The 17,728-nt window shown below is 46.0% G+C and overlaps 1 protein-coding gene across 1 annotated transcript in view; it reads right to left on the minus strand.

The window, feature by feature from the left end:
• Positions 1-17,728, minus strand: part of cep120 (centrosomal protein 120) — a 74,703-nt gene that overhangs the window by 41,063 nt on the left and 15,912 nt on the right. The window contains exons 7-12 of the mRNA XM_083645457.1: positions 16,609-16,833; positions 12,278-12,509; positions 10,952-11,126; positions 7,318-7,467; positions 5,452-5,634; positions 3,444-3,540 (exon numbers count right to left, since the gene is read on the minus strand). Coding sequence (XP_083501583.1) covers positions 3,444-3,540; positions 5,452-5,634; positions 7,318-7,467; positions 10,952-11,126; positions 12,278-12,509; positions 16,609-16,833 — 1,062 coding nt within the window. The remainder of the gene's footprint in view (positions 1-3,443; positions 3,541-5,451; positions 5,635-7,317; positions 7,468-10,951; positions 11,127-12,277; positions 12,510-16,608; positions 16,834-17,728) is intronic.

Consider the following 17,728-nt stretch of genomic DNA (forward strand, 5'->3'; position numbering starts at 1 on the left):
GTGTGTGTGTGTGTGTGTGTGTGTGTGTGTGTGTGTGTGTGTGTGTGTGTGTGTCAGTCAGGGATTCCGTTAGCCGGTAATTGCCGGCTTTTAGCCGGTATTTGTTGCTGTGGGCCGGTAAATTAAAAGGTCGCCGGCTCAAGTAGCCAAATATTGGAAATGCCAAATAAATACATTCATTAGCCTATAATAGCCCAATATTGTGTGACCAGTGATATTGCCATAAGCTACAACTTAAATATAGACTTAAATATTATATATTTTCGCCCCGCTGTTATGTTGTGTTGGGTGATAAAGAGAAAAAATACAGCAGACGCTCTTTAACTGACATGCAATTAAGCCGCACACTGCAGCTGTGCAGCATCCCGCAGGCCGCAGCCCACAGCGCCCCTCAGCCGACAGGCTTTGGCTTGACACAAGAGACCGAAATGTCAACCTCAGACATCCCTCGGCCAGTTCTTTTTATGCAACGATGGTCCAGAACAAGATCCAACCACCCATGAGAAGCCGCCACAGCGAGGAAAAGTTGGGTTGATAAGAATCGGCTTTGCACATAGCGGAGCGCTGATCATGAAGAAACTGCCGCAGGCGTATTGCGAGAATTCTCGCAGCGACAGAGAAGTCCTCTGCAGGTTGTAAAGCTTATTATTATATGTTCGTTAATTTAGCCACTAATGTCAACATGATTTCAGCATAAATAACCTACTAGAACCTCAGTTGATTTGCCATTTAAGGAGGAGTATTTAATGGGCAGCTTTCATTTATTTGTCTGAACACTTTATGGTGCATCATCTCAAAGCTCACAACACGCAACAATGGATTTCGTTCTCAGATGTAGGCTACAGGTAACACAAGCTGAATATTCTTACACCTTTGTCCTTCAGTTTAAAGTAAAGCAAATATTCTCATGTTGTGAAGTAAGCTATGGGGCCGTTCTGAAAGCGAGTTGGATGCCCGCGTCTCAACCAGCTGCAGTCGTCATCGTTGTCAATATCGCTTCAGAAAATATAGGCTATAAAGTTTGACTGACTGCACGTCTCATCTCTGGCTTGTTGCAGGTAGGCAACTTCTTAATTTAGATTATCTTTCAAGTTATTTAATTTCACCTTCTTGGATGCAAAGAGACATTTAATGTAGGCCCGCCAGTGTCTTTCTTTAGGCTTAATTAAACGGGAATATATGACAAACTCAGTTCACAAAGTTTGTGACGAGTTCATTCACTATAATAAAATACATTTGTTGGATAATAGCTTTTGTTTTTTGTGTTTCATTGTTTAATCTTAACTCATTCAGGGCCAATGACGTCTTTGACGTGTTATCAGGAATAGCCCAGAGGGCCAATGACGTGTTTGACGTGTTTTTGTTTTTATTACTGCAGGGCGTAGTTAAAACACTTCCCCAGCCTGTCACATGGTATCAGGTCCCTATCATCTAAGACAACACGTGAACAAACACATACCGCAGCTGTTGTTTTGAAATTGAGCAGGAGGAAAAGCAAACGGATAAGGAGCTTGCCTTGTGCTGACAGGAGAAACGCCATTGAAACGCCCCTCGCGCGCTGCAGGAGCTGGTCGCTTTCCTGTGTGCCAGCCTTCCTGTGTGCCAGCCGGAGAAAACCGGAGAAAGTAATCCACAGATGCGTTTGATCATCGGAGGAATGAGGAAATGATCGATCAGCAGTGATCAGAGGGCGGTGAGGACGTGTTGAATAGCCGAGGGGAAAACGGGAACGATAGCAGGGAGGATAGGGGAGAGAGACATGGACGAGCAGCACACGAACAGCTAGGCAGGCAGAAGCCCGCTGTCCGTTCAAGAGCTTCATGAAATCGCTGGGCTGCGTGCCCTCCAGTGCAGAGCTACTCCAGTGTTGCTCCTGGCCAATCCCGGCGCCACAGGGCGTGGTTATTGCTTATCCTATGTGGGGTTAGAAATCACGCAACGAAGGGGGATCGTGTGTGTGTGTGTGTGTGTGTGTGTGTGTCTGTGTGTGTGTGTGTCTGTCTGTCTGTCTGTCTGTCTGTCTGTCTGTCTGTCGGTGTGTCTGTCTGTCTGTCTGTCTGTGTGTCTGTCTGCACACTCACTCACACTGCTGTATTGTTGAATGTAAAAAAAAAGCACTTCATGTGTATATATATATATATATATATATATATATTATTTTTTTTCATTTGTGTCATAACGAATAGTATTTACATGTCTGATGTCAATACAGTTCAAAATAAAAGAATTGAGAGCGAGTTCTGCTTGAGAATGTGTATTTTACAGAAATTGCATTTGCTCCTGTTTGTCATCTCAGAGAGACATTCTGGGGGAAAACAGGGTGTATATAAATGGATATAAGTAGAGTACAGAACATGCTAAAAGCTCACTTTTTTTTTCCTGGTGAACCCAGAGACGTACATCTTCATTTTGAGGTATTGCAAATCACTCTGGTGCTAATAGATAATTTACTGTGGGTCTTGGAAGATGACCAACAATTATGAAAATCTTTGGCCTGTGCTAAATATTGGCAGTCCTAAACTGGCCCTGAATGACTGCAAACCCGAACCGAATTAATTAATTAAATAAGGAGCGGTGTGCCTGCAGCTCGCTCCCTTTGCACTCGCAAGCGCAGACCGCACCGCTTAGAAAATTATTTGGAAATCAAAAAATGATTTAAAATTAAGATTTCATTTGCTAAAAATTATACAATCATATGTTATGTATGATTAGGCTACATCTATCTTTTTTCAACAGGCTACATTTTGACTGGGCCGGTAAATATTCTATAAGGCCGGAATTCTGGAATGTCGCCGGCTCAATTGGCCGGCCAGAAAAAATGCTAGCGGAATCCCTGCAAATCGTGTTGGGCCACAGCTTTGCCATTTTACGTGCGATCAGGCTGAATCTTTCAGGAAGCGTAAAAAGCATCCCTTGCGGGTGTCCTAACGCAGCCGGATTTTTTTAATTAGGTAATTAGGACTGACTAAATGGGCCAAAATGGTTAATTAGTGGCCAAAATGAGTCGACACAGGTTCAGCAACATGGAGAGCTCCATTCGTTAGCTACTGATGGAGCTCACCAGAGTGGAGGAGCACAGTTGTGCAGAGTTGGAATCAGCCAGGGAAGTGGACTATGAAACCCCTCTGGGGACAGAGCGGAGAGGCCTGACTAATTGGCCAGTGAATGTGCGCTCCCACGGCTCTCAGAATCAGCCTGTGAGTGAGTTAACGATGGCTGTGCAGCCCGATACACTGTAAACACTGTAAACAGATGTTTCTACACAGCTCCCCCTGCTGGTTTTATCACTGTGAATGCTCTGATTAATACACGTGATTAAATAATGCTTTGTTTGTGATGACAGTTTAGTTTAACTAGTACCAAGCGCTAGGCGTTGTGCAATGTGCTCCAGACACTGTGGACTTTTTCTCTCCTCCTGACCCGCCGACACACGTCTGACTCACCTGTGAAGAGTCGGAGACGATGATCTCTTTGGCTTTAACCAATCCCAGGTCGTCCAGGCTCGTCACATAGAGCAACTCTGCCACCTTCTCACTGGGACTGGACACACACACACACACACACACACACACACACACACACACACACACACACCATATTGTCACCGTCAAGTGAAACGTTGCACCTGCAAAATGTCATTTTTGGAGGTCGGATGGTGGGAAGTGGGAAACACGTCATCTCCAACCTACGTGCTTTCAAACTTAAAGTCCCAAAATCATGAATGCCAACAGCATCAACTATTGATTGATTTAATTTATTATGGATAAAAAGACAGCAAAATCCAAGGGATGTGATTGCAGACACTTATTTCCAACATGGTCCCTGGTCTTAAAAAACAGGACATACAATTGCACATTACATAGAATAAACAACAGACAGCTAACAATTAGACAGCTAACTGCTAATAACAATGTTAATGTTTCATTGTATGGGTTTAACCAACTACTGTATTGGTCTGCTGATGGCCCTTTTTCACAGTAGCCATTTTGTGTCTAAAAAAAGCAAAAAAGAGTAAACACAGGTGCAACCAAATCATGAATGAGGGCCCCAGCACTGGAACACCTCAAATGGATTGGAACTTAAGTTGGAAACCTCATTAATGTTTTGGTTGCACCTGTGTTTACTAGGGATGGGCATTTCTAGCAAAAACACTATTCGAAATTCGCTGGCCAAATTCGAATTTAATTCGAAATTCGAAAATAAATAAAAAAATGTAAAAAAAAAAAAAAAAATGTAATTAATTTTTTTTTTTTTTTGTGAGTGAAATGTTGCATTGTCTCCCCTGATTCTAAGTCTACGGCTTTATTAATTAATATAAAAAGCTTCTGCTGTGGATTTTTAGCTCAAACAAGCATTGCACCACTGAAGTAAAGAACATGTTACATGACATTGACATTTTCGAAAATAAAAAACAGTTTTGACAATCATGAGTGGTTCATTAAATATTTAGTAGGCTCAGGTCTGAGTGCCAAAGGGGTGCCAAAGTCACCCCCTCTCCCTCTTCATGGGATTTCATCCGCCATTCATTTTTCCATAAACCTTGCTTAAAATGCTTATAAAAATTGTTTTACTTGCTCAAACCAAGCGATTTGACTATACTTAGAATCAGGGGAGACAATGCAACATTTCACAAAAAAAAATTTTTTTTTTTTTTTTTTTCGAATTTCGAATTTCAATAATAAAAGTCGACCTTGATAATAACAACGATTATTCGAAAATTCGAAATTCGATGCCCATCCCTAGTGTTTACCCTGCCTTTTAGACATAAAATGGCTGATGTGGAAAAGGTCAATTGGACTTGGCCCCAGCACATGCAGCTGGTTTGTGGACTTTCTGTGGGTCGACACCAGGTGGTGAGGATGGGCTAGTAGGAAGTGGGAATTTCCGACCTCAGAGCTAGAATGGAATGCAGCATATGTCCACCTCTGTGTTAATGAGAAGTTGCATAATGAGGTGTCGGTGTTGAACGTTGCTCCACCTGTGTGTTGCAGCATATATCCACCTCTGTGTTAATGAGAAGTTGCATAATGAGGTGTCGGTGTTGAACGTTGCTCCACCTGTGTGTTGCAGCATATATCCACCTCTGTGTTAATGAGAAGTTGCATAATGACTTGGCTGTGTTGAACGTTGCTCCACCTGTGTGTTGCAGCATATATCCACCTCTGTGTTAATGAGAAGTTGCATAATGACTTGGCTGTGTTGAACGTTGCTCCACCTGTGTGTTGCAGCATATATCCACCTCTGTGTTAATGAGAAGTTGCATAATGACTTGGCTGTGTTGAACGTTGCTCCACCTGTGTGTTGCAGCATATATCCACCTCTGTGTTAATGAGAAGTTGCATAATGAGGTGTCTGTGTTGAACGTTGCTCCACCTGTGTGTTGCAGCATATATCCACCTCTGTGTTAATGAGAAGTTGCATAATGAGGTGCGGTGTTGAACGTTGCTCCACCTGTGTGTTGTGCGGACAGCGCTGCGGCCCTGCTGTGTCTGTCTCCAGCATGGCTCTCCTGTGCCTCCCGGGAAGTTTCTCCTCTCAGCGCTCAGCAGCTCACACAGCTGCAGGGAGGCTGTGCCGATCAGCTGGTCTCTGCTGCTGGAGTCTATGTGCCACACCTCCACCACCAGAGGCACTCTAGAGCACAGACAGACAGACACACAAACAGACATATGCTTACAGGTCGTGGCATTGATGAGGCATGAGGGGTTCAGGCTGAGTGATGAGTTCTCAATATGAGCAGATAATAGAGACACTGCATGAAATAGGCCACACCCATCATAGGGGAAAGAGCTCCATTCACTCCCATACACCATGTGTGTGTACCTGTTGAAGGTGTCCTGTAGGCGCTGTGGCAGGGCGGTGTGTGTGTGTGTGTGTGTGTGTACCTGTTGAAGGTGTCCTGTAGGCGCTGTGGCAGGGCGGTGTGTGTGTGTGTGTGTGTACCGGTTGAAGGTGTCCTGTAGGTGCTGGGGCAGGGCGGTGTGTGTGTGTGTACCTGTTGAAGGTGTCCTGTAGGTGCTGGGGCAGGGCGGTGTGTGTGTGTGTACCTGTTGAAGGTGTCCTGTAGGTGCTGGGGCAGGGCGGTGTGTGTGTGTGTGTGTACCTGTTGAAGGTGTCCTGTAGGCGCTGGGGCAGGGCAGTGTGTGTGTATGTGTGTGTACCTGTTGAAGGTGTCCTGTAGGCGCTGGGGCAGGGCGGTGTGTGTGTGTGTGTGTGTGTGTGTGTACCTGTTGAAGGTGTCCTGTAGGGGCTGGGGCAGGGTGGTGTGTGTGTGTGTGTGTACCTATTGAAGGTGTCCTGTAGGCGCTGGGGCAGGGCGGTGTGTGTGTGTACCTGTTGAAGGTGTCCTGTAGGCACTGGGGCAGGGCGGTGTGTGTGTACCTGTTGAAGGTGTCCTGTAGGCGCTGTGGCAGGGCGGTGTGTGTGTGTGTGTGTGTGTGTACCTGTTGAAGGTGTCCTGTAGGCGCTGTGGCAGGGCGGTGTGTGTGTGTGTGTGTACCGGTTGAAGGTGTCCTGTAGGTGCTGTGGCAGGGCGGTGTGTGTGTGTGTGTGTACCTGTTGAAGGTGTCCTGTAGGTGCTGGGGCAGGGCGGTGTGTGTGTGTGTACCTGTTGAAGGTGTCCTGTAGGTGCTGGGGCAGGGCGGTGTGTGTGTGTGTACCTGTTGAAGGTGTCCTGTAGGTGCTGGGGCAGGGCGGTGTGTGTGTGTGTGTGTACCTGTTGAAGGTGTCCTGTAGGCGCTGGGGCAGGGCAGTGTGTGTGTATGTGTGTGTACCTGTTGAAGGTGTCCTGTAGGCGCTGGGGCAGGGCGGTGTGTGTGTGTGTGTGTGTGTACCTGTTGAAGGTGTCCTGTAGGGGCTGGGGCAGGGTGGTGTGTGTGTGTGTGTGTACCTATTGAAGGTGTCCTGTAGGCGCTGGGGCAGGGCGGTGTGTGTGTGTACCTGTTGAAGGTGTCCTGTAGGCACTGGGGCAGGGCGGTGTGTGTGTACCTGTTGAAGGTGTCCTGTAGGCGCTGTGGCAGGGCGGTGTGTGTGTGTGTGTGTGTGTGTACCTGTTGAAGGTGTCCTGTAGGCGCTGGGGCAGGGTGGTGTGTGTGTACCTGTTGAAGGTGTCCTGTAGGCACTGGGGCAGGGCGGTGTGTGTGTACCTGTTGAAGGTGTCCTGTAGGCGCTGTGGCAGGGCGGTGTGTGTGTGTGTGTGTGTGTGTACCTGTTGAAGGTGTCCTGTAGGCACTGGGGCAGGGCGGTGTGTGTGTACCTGTTGAAGGTGTCCTGTAGGCGCTGTGGCAGGGCGGTGTGTGTGTGTGTGTGTGTGTGTACCTGTTGAAGGTGTCCTGTAGGCGCTGGGGCAGGGCAGCAAAGTTGAAGGCACAGTAGGACTGAGGCAGAAACACCTCCATGTGCCTCTGCAGCTCCACAGGAGGGTTGGTCCTGATGGGAGCCGCACTGCCAAAGAAGGGGTATGAATACCTACAACACACACACACACACACACACACACACACAATTACTATTAGGCTGGAATGCATAATACTCACCTGCCAGCCTATTCAACTGGCAGCCCACTGGCCAATCAAGTCACATCTGTCCACAGATCAGTTCTGAGGGGGGGTGGAGGAGAGATCACATCTCTCTCATCTCCCCCTGAACCCTCTCTCTCTGTATCTCTCTCTCTCTCTGTATCTCTCTCTCTCTCTCTCCCCTCTCTCTATCTGTATCTCTCTCTCTGTCTCACCTCTCTCTCTGTATCTCTCTCTCTCTCTGTCTCACCTCTTTCTCCCCTCTCTCTATCTGTATCTCTCTCTCTCTCTCCCCTCTATCTGTATCTCTCTCTCTCTCTCTGTCTCACCTCTCTCTCCCCTCTATCTGTATCTCTCTCACCTCTCTCTCCCCTCTATCTGTATCTCTCTCACCTCTCTCTCCCCTCTATCTGTATCTCTCTCACCTCTCTCTCCCCTCTATCTGTATCTCTCTCACCTCTCTCTCCCCTCTATCTGTATCTCTCTCACCTCTCTCTCCCCTCTATCTGTATCTCTCTCACCTCTCTCTCCCCTCTATCTGTATCTCTCTCACCTCTCTCTCCCCTCTATCTGTATCTCTCTCACCTCTCTCTCCCCTCTATCTGTATCTCTCTCACCTCTCTCTTCCCTCTCTCTCTCTCTCCCCTCTCTCTATCTGTATCTCTCTCCCCCTCTCTCTCCGTCTCACCTCTCTCTTCCCTCTCTCTCTCTGTATCTCTCTCTCTCTCCCCTCTCTCTATCTGTATCTCTCTCCTCTCTCTGTCTTACCTCTCTCTCTTCCCTCTCTCTCTCTGTATCTCTCTCTCTCTCCCCTCTCTCTATCTGTATCTCTCTCTCTCTCTCCCCTCTATCTGTATCTCTCTCTCTCCCCTCTCTCTATCTGTATCTCTCTCCTCTCTCTGTCTCACCTCTCTCTCTTTCCCCTCTCTCTATCTGTATCTCTCTCTCTCTCCCCTCTCTCTATCTGTATCTCTCTCCTCTCTCTGTCTTACCTCTCTCTCTTCCCTCTCTCTCTCTGTATCTCTCTCTCTCTCCCCTCTCTCTATCTGTATCTCTCTCCTCTCTCTGTCTTACCTCTCTCTTTCCCCTCTCTCTATCTGTATCTCTCTCTCCCCTCTCTCTATCTGTATCTCTCTCCTCTCTCTCTCCCCTCTATATCTGTATCTCTCTCTCCCTGTATCTCTCTCTCTCTCTGTCTCACCTCTCTCTCCCCCATCTATCTGTATCTCTCTCCTCTCTCTCCCCCCCCTCTCTCTCTCCCCCTCTCTCTATCTGTATATCTCTCCTCTCTCTCTGTCTCACCTCTCTCTCCCCCCTCTCTCTATCTGTTCCCCCCCCCTCTCAATGACAGAGGCTTCATCAGCAGATAGAAATCAAGACCTGTTTCCGTTTTTCATCTGTGGATTGATTTTGATGTGCAACTATTTTTTTATTTCTGTTCCTGAAAAGAAAATAGAATTGCCAAAGAATCATCTAAACATGGACCATGAGGTTATGATTAGGCCACTTTTGCAATGTAGTAAAAAAATAAAATAATAAAAAGTGGTGGCGCTGATGATAATAACAGCTCAGGGAAATGTCCGGCCCCCGGGGCCTTAGCTTCCTGACAATGTGGCCCCCTGAACATTGGACTACATGCACAACTTTTTTACTTCCTGAAATGAGTCCAGCTTCTTTATTTCCTGTCCTACACTATTGGATGAACTGATTAATCAGGTGTGCCTGATCATTGTTGTGACTGCAGCACACCTGACATTAAAGGACGGCTTTTCCGTGGGGAATATGAATATATATTAAATCTCACGCCCCTAAGGTTTTCAAATCCGTTGAAATTGGTTGTTTACAGCCTGAGATATCAACAGAAATCCACTCTGTGTGTGGGGGGGGGGGGTGGTGGAGGGGAGGTGCGGGTGCGGGGACTCGAAATCCTACATTTCCCACAATGCACTGGGCTCGCGTGGCCTTCGTTTCCATGCCCACCCCTCAGGCATTTGGCTGATATCAAACTCCAGTAGGTGGCGGTAATGCACATATATGTTTGCCAACCGCCATAAAACTCAAAGAAGAAGAAGGCTTCGACAATAAAACATAGAGAAGAAGGAAAAATCGAAAATAAAATTGCCTCCAAATTGCACCAAATTTAAACCGAAGTATATATGTCGGGAGATGTCTTCATAAAAAAAAATTCATGCATTTTAAGGCATTTTCGTAGGAGTTACGCGCATCTGATGTTGTAACTATTTTATGTAAAAATGTGTAAAAACGGGTACATTGCTCAGCGTTGATTTCGTTACTTCAACGCACCTACTACTAGATGTAAAATTTGACGAGCTTTCCAATGCCGCCAGTCACGTGTCTGTCCGTGCTTCCATTCCCGAGAAAATCGTCTCTTTGCAAGGAGCTATGGAAAGCTAACCTAGCTACAGCAGGCTAGGTGGTGGAAAAAGATGGCTGCCTTTTGGTTTTGTTCAAGACCTCTGAAGGGGCGTGGAGGACCTCTAGAGGCGGGACCATGGCTCACAACAATTGTAGTTCATAGGTCCTCGACTTCCGCAAGGCTGGACTTGTCGCTCTGACGCGTTTTGCGTCAGAGCGACATGGAAATAATGTGAGAGATGCTTGATATCTCTGGCTGTAAACCTCCAATTTCAAAAATTTCAACGGATTCGAAAACCTTAGGGGCGTGAGATTTAATATATATTAATATTCCCCACGGTAAAGCCGTCCTTTAATCACTTCATCCAATAGTGATGACAGGAAATAAAGAAGCTGTACTCATTTCAGGAAGTAGTGGGGTTGTGCATGTAGCCCATATAGTTGAATAGCCATGCTCTACTGGAGTGGAGGGGAGGACGTTTGGCAGCAATAGGAACTTAAAAGTGGTGAAATATCTCAAGTAGAACACAACATATACACTTAAATGTCGTTATTATTAGTAGTATACCGTAGTACTGTAATGCAATGGTTGCTGCACTGTCGAAGAAGTGGTACAAATACCTGAAAAACAATACAGTGTACACACTTTACTACCATTAACTAGTAGAATGTCTACTGTATTCATTGGAGGGTTGACAGGTGTTCATCTCATTTTGGATTTTTCATTTGTTTTTATTTTTATTTTCAATTTCGATTTTCAGTCTTTTTCACTTATATTTCCATTTTCAAATGTAATGTCAATTTCAGTTTAGTTTCAGTTTTCAGTGGAGGTTTGGTAGTTTCAGTCTAATTTCAGCTTTTGGCATTTTGGTAGGTAGTATCTTTTATCATTCACATTTTCATAACTTGGTAACAGGTATTTTGTCATGTCATGTTATTTCTTTTTCAAACGTAGGTTTTCAATGAGTGTTGAGTAGCAGCAGGTGTGTTTTACCTGAGTGTTGAGTAGCAGCAGGTGTGTTTTACCTGAGTGTTGAGTAGCAGCAGGTGTGTTTTACCTGAGAGTAACATTGACAGGGTGTGGCAGGCTGAGGCTGCCCAGGCTGCGCAGGTCCAGAGAGAAGCAGAAGTGATGAGCGGAGGGGGGGATGGACACTTTGGGACCCGAAACACTGACGGACGAGGCTCCGCCCCCCAGACCCGCCTCCACCGCGGTACCCTCCCACTCTGCAGCTGGAGGGAGGGAGAGGGAGGGAGGGGGAGGGAGGGAGGGGGAGGAGACAAGCTCAACTTAACACATTCACTGCCAGCCGTTTTTTCAATACTGTAGGTAGGTTCTGCCAAGGTTTTTTTTTGAGGATTCTGGCTCATCTTTCAAGAGCCGAGGATTCTTTTCTGCTAAGATTTTGTGAACACAAATGATCTCAAAAGAACTAATAGAATGTGTGCTTTCTCTGTCTAAAAGAGTTAGTTTGTAGAGTTAGTAGTTATGTAGGCATTAGCAGTAGAATACAGCATGGTTTCAGCGTCTGAAAATTTATTCTGAGATAAATGGCTTTTTGTGAAATTCGATAGAACAGTCACTTTAACCATTTATTTTTGGCGTAAGACGTCAGACATCTAAACAATAGTTTTGAACAGTAATTTCCTCCATAGCAGCAGGAAACCCCCCTCTCCTTCAAACTCCTCCCTCCATGGGTGTGTCTCTTGTGGCTTTGCAGCGTTTGTCACAAGCGAGGCTCTGCCTGTCTGTGCTGCCTGGCTGCTGGCGGCTGCTCTTTGGGCGAGTCTGCATGAGTCGTTTCGGTTGTTGAGCTCAGCTGCAATGAAGCTGCGTGCGATTGTGGGCTTTCTGCGCGTGTTTCAAAGTGTGTTGCACGCATAATCTATTATGCAAATTTGCAATCCCCCACCGCCAGCTCCCAGCGCGATAATGCGCGAAAGCGAAAGCGTTTTCGCCAATCCATTTTACAGTATGAGAGAATGGTTTCCTCACGCGTTCCCCTGCAGTTTTGGCTCAGCTTTTTCTAGTCTGGAGAGCACTGTCGCCACTTAGTGGGTCGGTGGAATGGGTTGTACACGTTCGGTGGCTCCAATATTTTTATAGGAGACGTGGGGGGCGTTGATCCACGTCCCACCGTCAAATATATATATATTTTTTTTAAGACGAGATATCTCGTCATTGGCAGTCAACCGTTGGATTTTTTTAAGACGAGATATCTCGTCAATGGCAGTGAACGTGTTAAGGTCTTTCACACCAAGTCCATATTTTTTGACCATACACACACACACACACACACACACACACACACACACACACACACACACACACTCTTATTGTGTGAAAACACTCACAGTGGTGTAGTGTGTCTCTCCAGCCTTACCTGCCAGTGCAGCCTGGTGTCTCCCGTGGTGCAGCTCTTCCTGTAAACTCTCTGCCTCGCTCTCTGTATGACACGCAGCGGGAGAGGGGGCGTGGCCAGGAGGAGAGGGGGCGTGGCCAGGAGGAGAGGAGGTGGGGCCAGGGGGCGGGGTTGGATGTCTCTGGTGCGCAGCGGGAGGTAGAGACGGAGGGATGGAGGCTTTCTGAGGTCCATCTCCTCCTTCTCCTAACACCTGGAGAGAGAGAAGACTTCTATTAAGCGTCATTTGGCGAGGCTATAGCTCTGTACTCATCCTGACACACAGGCCGTATCCCAAAAACATTCTGAAAACATTCTACAATTTCTCTGAACTGGCATGTGCTGTAAGAGTAAAGAGTAACCTGATACTTTTTCAATCGCCAATTAACGCTGCTCGCTCAACATGAGGTGTGGGGACTTGTTTAGATGACAACCGTCTCTGCATAAAACGGCAAACGAGCGGTGCGCGCTCACCTTTTATTTCGCATTTATACACAGCTGTTGTGATAACGATTTGCGTGCAGACTGTCAGGCTGACTGAAGCCGCAAAGTGTCAAGTGAGCCAACTGAACATTGAAACTTCTGGTTAAAACCTTCACAATAATGGTAATTAAATAAACTAATAGTCTTATTGACGTTTTTTAGTGTGTGATCCGAAATACACAGAAGACATAATAGAACACAGACAACTAAAGTCAATTTTAACACGTAGTGAGTCGACGACCATGATTTTTATTTACCCAGTTATAAAATACGGGTTTTATTTTGAAGGTAAAAACGCCTAGCTTCCCCTATTCTGTCTGTTTCTAACGGGCTTGTTTTAGCTTTGTGATTAAAGTTTAAATTAATTTTCCACGCGATAGAGTGACACAGAAGTCACAAATGGTAGCCTAATAAACTGCTCCAGATTGGATTATCGAATAAAAACCCAGTAAAGCAACATAAAAAAGACCTGAGCAAAATTGGGACTTCACTTGAGGAAATGCATCGCAGACAGTGAGTTGTTGTCAATGATTCAATGCGGGAGACAGTGATGAATAGGCTATGTGCGACGTTAGTAGGGGGGACTTAACACAGATTATGTGTTTTTAGCAAATCACGTTTGTTGAATGTCAATGCGACTCATTGTGCCTGTGCCATAAGGCTGTATAGTATTGGGCTAGTTCAATGCTCCTATTGCCCAGTCTTCCATGGTGAAGGGGGGCTGTGTCATCACCTAAATTGCGTTTCTCCACTTTACACGGTGACAGTAAGGGGCGGCGTTATCAAGAATTCCACTCTGGGAGCTGTTTTCACTTTTTTGCGTTTTCACCCCCCAATAACGCCGTCACCGTGTAAAAGGAAGTCACTCACTAACGCTAAAAAAGTTAGCCATTTTATGCAGGAAGCGTCACCATGTAAACAGGGCTTTAGGACTCTTTCACATATTCACCACGCCCACTTTTTCTCTCTTCCTCTCTTCCGCGTTACACGCAATTGTATTTGTTCTTCCGGTTCATTTCAAAACAAAACGTCACTATAATAATGAATGAAGTTTTGGCAACATTCAGAATTAAGCTACACTGTGGCCAACTTCAGTGACATGTTCATAGCGTTACTGCTGCGAGGAGCCGATGGCTGTACCCGGTCGGCATTTAACGTTAGTTACAAAAGCACGTCGACAGTGATTTCTCACTGCCAGTAGCCTACATTAGGGTTTGACAGATAGCTAGTCCGACCGGTGTCAGCACAGCCAGCGCTCCCGGTCCTCGCTGCTCGTTAAATATTTCCAAATAGGCTTATTCTGATAAACTGGTCACATATATGTAACGTTCTCACCCGAAAAATATTAAAACTTTAAAACAGTTTGGGTTTTTTTGCTTGAAAACAGCTTTTTGGCAAGTGTAAAAATGACTACGGTAGGCATAATCTACTTCCGTGTCTAAAACCGGAAAGACGATTACAAAATGACGTCATGCAGAAGGGTCCTTGTATGGGCAAAGAATAATAAGCTGGTAGACTTAGTTAGTAGGGGTGGGGGAAAAAATCGATTCACCTAAGTATCGCGATTTTTAATGTCCCGATTTTTTCAATCGATCTTTTATTCCAGAATCGATAATCGCAAAAAAAAAAAAAATTGGGTGCCCGCAGTCAGGCCACTCACTGAACAGCAGGCCAGGCGCCGCCTACTGGTTTACTAGTGGTTGTATTACTTTATTAGTTAGTCTGAAGTAATAATTACGCTTAAAGTGGATGCATCTCATTGTAAAATTGGACTTCAAACGGCCCAAATCTGGCTTCAAACGGCCCAAATTGGGCTTCAAACGGCCCAAATTTCACGCATGTCGGCCTGGCCTGCTTGGTATCTAATGCCCGGCCTGAATTATGATCCCAGTCCGCCCCTGTTTTTAACTATATCGCCCAGCCCTACTCATGATATATAATATACAGTCTCTAGTGTATGATTCAACTTTTCCCATGTTCTAATCTAGTGTAAAAAAGCAAACAAACTAAAAAAAGAAAAGAAAAAAAGAAACAAAAATCGCAATAAATCCTAATATCGAATCGCAATAATCGTAGAATCGCAAAACTTAAGAATCGCAATATATATCGAATCGGCACCCAATTATTGTGATAGTATCGAATCGGGAGATAAGTGAATCGCCACAGCCCTATTAGTTAGGGCTTTCACACCGGCAGGGCTCCGTGCCGGTTCCGGTTCCAGAACCCTAATCTGAACTGGCCGGCGCGTTCAGACCGAAAAAATAATTGGTTCGGAACCTGAAAAGTTGGTCCTCAGCGGAACCAAAAAATAGTTGGTTTTCCTTGGGAACAGTGACATCATCAGTGGGCGTGTCTCATTCTAGGCTGTGAAAACGAGCAGGAAGGAGAAGAAGGCAGTGACAACATGGAGAAAAATAATTTGCAGTGGTCTCCTGAGGAAACCAAATGTTTAGTGGCGATTTGGGCATCTACCGAATCTCAAGAAAAGCTAGAAAGCAGTACAAGAAAGAGCAAGTCGTATGCCGAACTTGCAGAAGAGATGGCCAAGGCTGGGTTCACTCGAACGCCAGACCAAATAATTAATAAACTTAAAAAAATTAAAAATAAACTGAAGAAGGACTACCGAATAATGTCCTCCCACTTTGGTTCCGCTTAAACTGGTGTGAACACGGGCTGGTTCGCCAGAAAGCACCAAGGTTCTGAGACACCAGAACGGAGCCGGAGCCAGAACCAGAACCGTGTCTGTCTGAAAGCGCTAAGTGTGATTCGGGGGGGTGAAAATGCAACATTGTTGCATTTTTCATTTGGTCTGGTTCACTTTAACACAGCAATTTGTCACAAGCACCAAACTTTCTGAACAATGTCACGTGGTCAAAACAGTCACTCGTCTATTGGACAGAATAGAGAAGGGAAATCTCTCCTCTTCAGCAGGCTTCTTGCCTGGCTGAGGGCTGACTGAACAACACAAGTGAATCCACAAAACACAAACCATGGAGCAACACCACCTGCGATATTGGGATTTCTGGTTTTACTTTGGTGTTACTATCAAATAAATATTTAACAAGAATCTGCCCAATATGAGCAGCAGATGAGGCAGCAAGCTGTTGAACATTTCATTATGCAGAGGAGACGAGTAGCCTACGTACCGAAGGAGACAGGCAAGCCAGCTGTTGAGAAACGATGTGTTGTTGTTATGACGACGTAGCCTCTATGTCACGACGCGGCGCACAGGTACTGTACACGTGTGCACGCCGCAGTGTTTGTTTTGCTCCCTTCTACCGTCTTCTACTCATGATGCACTGCATGAGTGCATCAGATGCACTGGCGCTCTTGTGTTTAGTCCGTTTTGCTTTCACACAACAAACGAACCGCGCCAGGGTTCACTTGAAGCGAACCGAGACCCACGTTTTCAAGCGGACCAGCGTTTGTTTGTTTGTTCCGCCCCAGAGTTCGTTTGCGCTTTCACACCACCCCAAACGAAGCGCACTATCTGAGGAAACGAACTCTGGCGCGGTTAAAGCGGACTAAACAGCTTATATGTGAAAGCGACCTGAATTGAAGAGGATGCAGCACGTCGCCTGCATGAGTAGTATGCCCATTTAAGAAATAGATCGTAGAGATTCCTTTTACCATGCAACACGACACTTGACATCGCTACGTCTGACCCTTTCAAAGTACATCACAAACAGACCATTTTGCTGCAACTCGACAGTGCTGCTTAATCCAGAACCTTACTTCCAGGAACTTTTGCGAGGTAAAAAAAAGAAACGGAGCCATTGGAGTGAATGGAGATGTCACAACTCTTCTGTCTCTATGGCTCTGCTGTGTACCTGTGGTGTGAGCTCCTCCCTCCGCAGGGTGACGGCCACGCCCACAGTGGGCTGCAGCTCGGCAGGCAGAGCCGGCAGCTTCTGATTGGTCCGTTTGGGAGGCTGCAGTACGAACGCCCCCTCCACCGTCCACGTCTCGCTCTCCAGGTCCACAGAGCCAGCACACACAGCTGAGAGAGACACCTCTGTGCTGCCAAGAGAGTGGTTTCCACAGCACAGGTGGATCTGAGGAGGACAGACAGGAGAGACACACACACAGACAGGTGGAGAGACACACACACACACACACAGACAGGCATTAGATCTAGGTGATATGGATAGGGCTAGGTGCAACACCCAAGTCATTTTGGGCACCACCTAAGCCAGATTAATGTCAAATTAATGTTGGTCCCCAGTAGGTGTGTAATTTGGTATGTGTAATTCGTCCCGTGACGTCACGGTATGGGGGTCACAGGTCGGTGCATGCAGCTATACGAAGAACACCTCGATACACACTCCAATCCAGAAGGTGGCGGTAAAGCACCTGAGCACTATTAAAGAACGAGAACAAACCACAGAAGAAGACACACCAAAACAAGATGAGGACGACGACAATTCTTTCACTTTGACTATGGCGAGTTCAGATGAGACACAGGAGCTAGAAGAGCCCCCTCCTTTCTAATCAGCTGTGTGTGTGTGTGTGTGTGTGTGTGTGTGTGTGTGTGTGTGTGTGTGTGTGTGTGTGTGTTGTGTGTGTGTGTGTGTGTAAGTTTCTGTCCACTGCACCGCCCACTTCAGTGAGTGGGAAATGAAAAACCCTGTTCTACTAACGCGACCGGTGTATGAACATCACTATAGCACATATTGCACAAGTTTGACATTTGTATTCTATGTATTTGTGCATTTTTATAACGAGATGCTTTTCAGTTCTGTAGCTGATTGCAAACTCTTTTTTTTCTCCAGCAGCCGACATAAAAATATAACCTACTGCAAGAGTCATGGCTAGTGTTTACTGCTTTAATACACTACAGGGCCAGGAGGTACCACTTTATGACACTAGGTGGAGCACTAGTACTGTCTGTTCAAAATAAATGCCACAGGTTCAAAATAAATCAAAAGAAACCTAGCCTTATGCATTTTG

This window comes from Poromitra crassiceps (assembly GCF_964638095.1).
Source record: "Poromitra crassiceps genome assembly, chromosome: 10".
In the NCBI taxonomy this organism is placed as follows: domain Eukaryota; kingdom Metazoa; phylum Chordata; class Actinopteri; order Beryciformes; family Melamphaidae; genus Poromitra; species Poromitra crassiceps.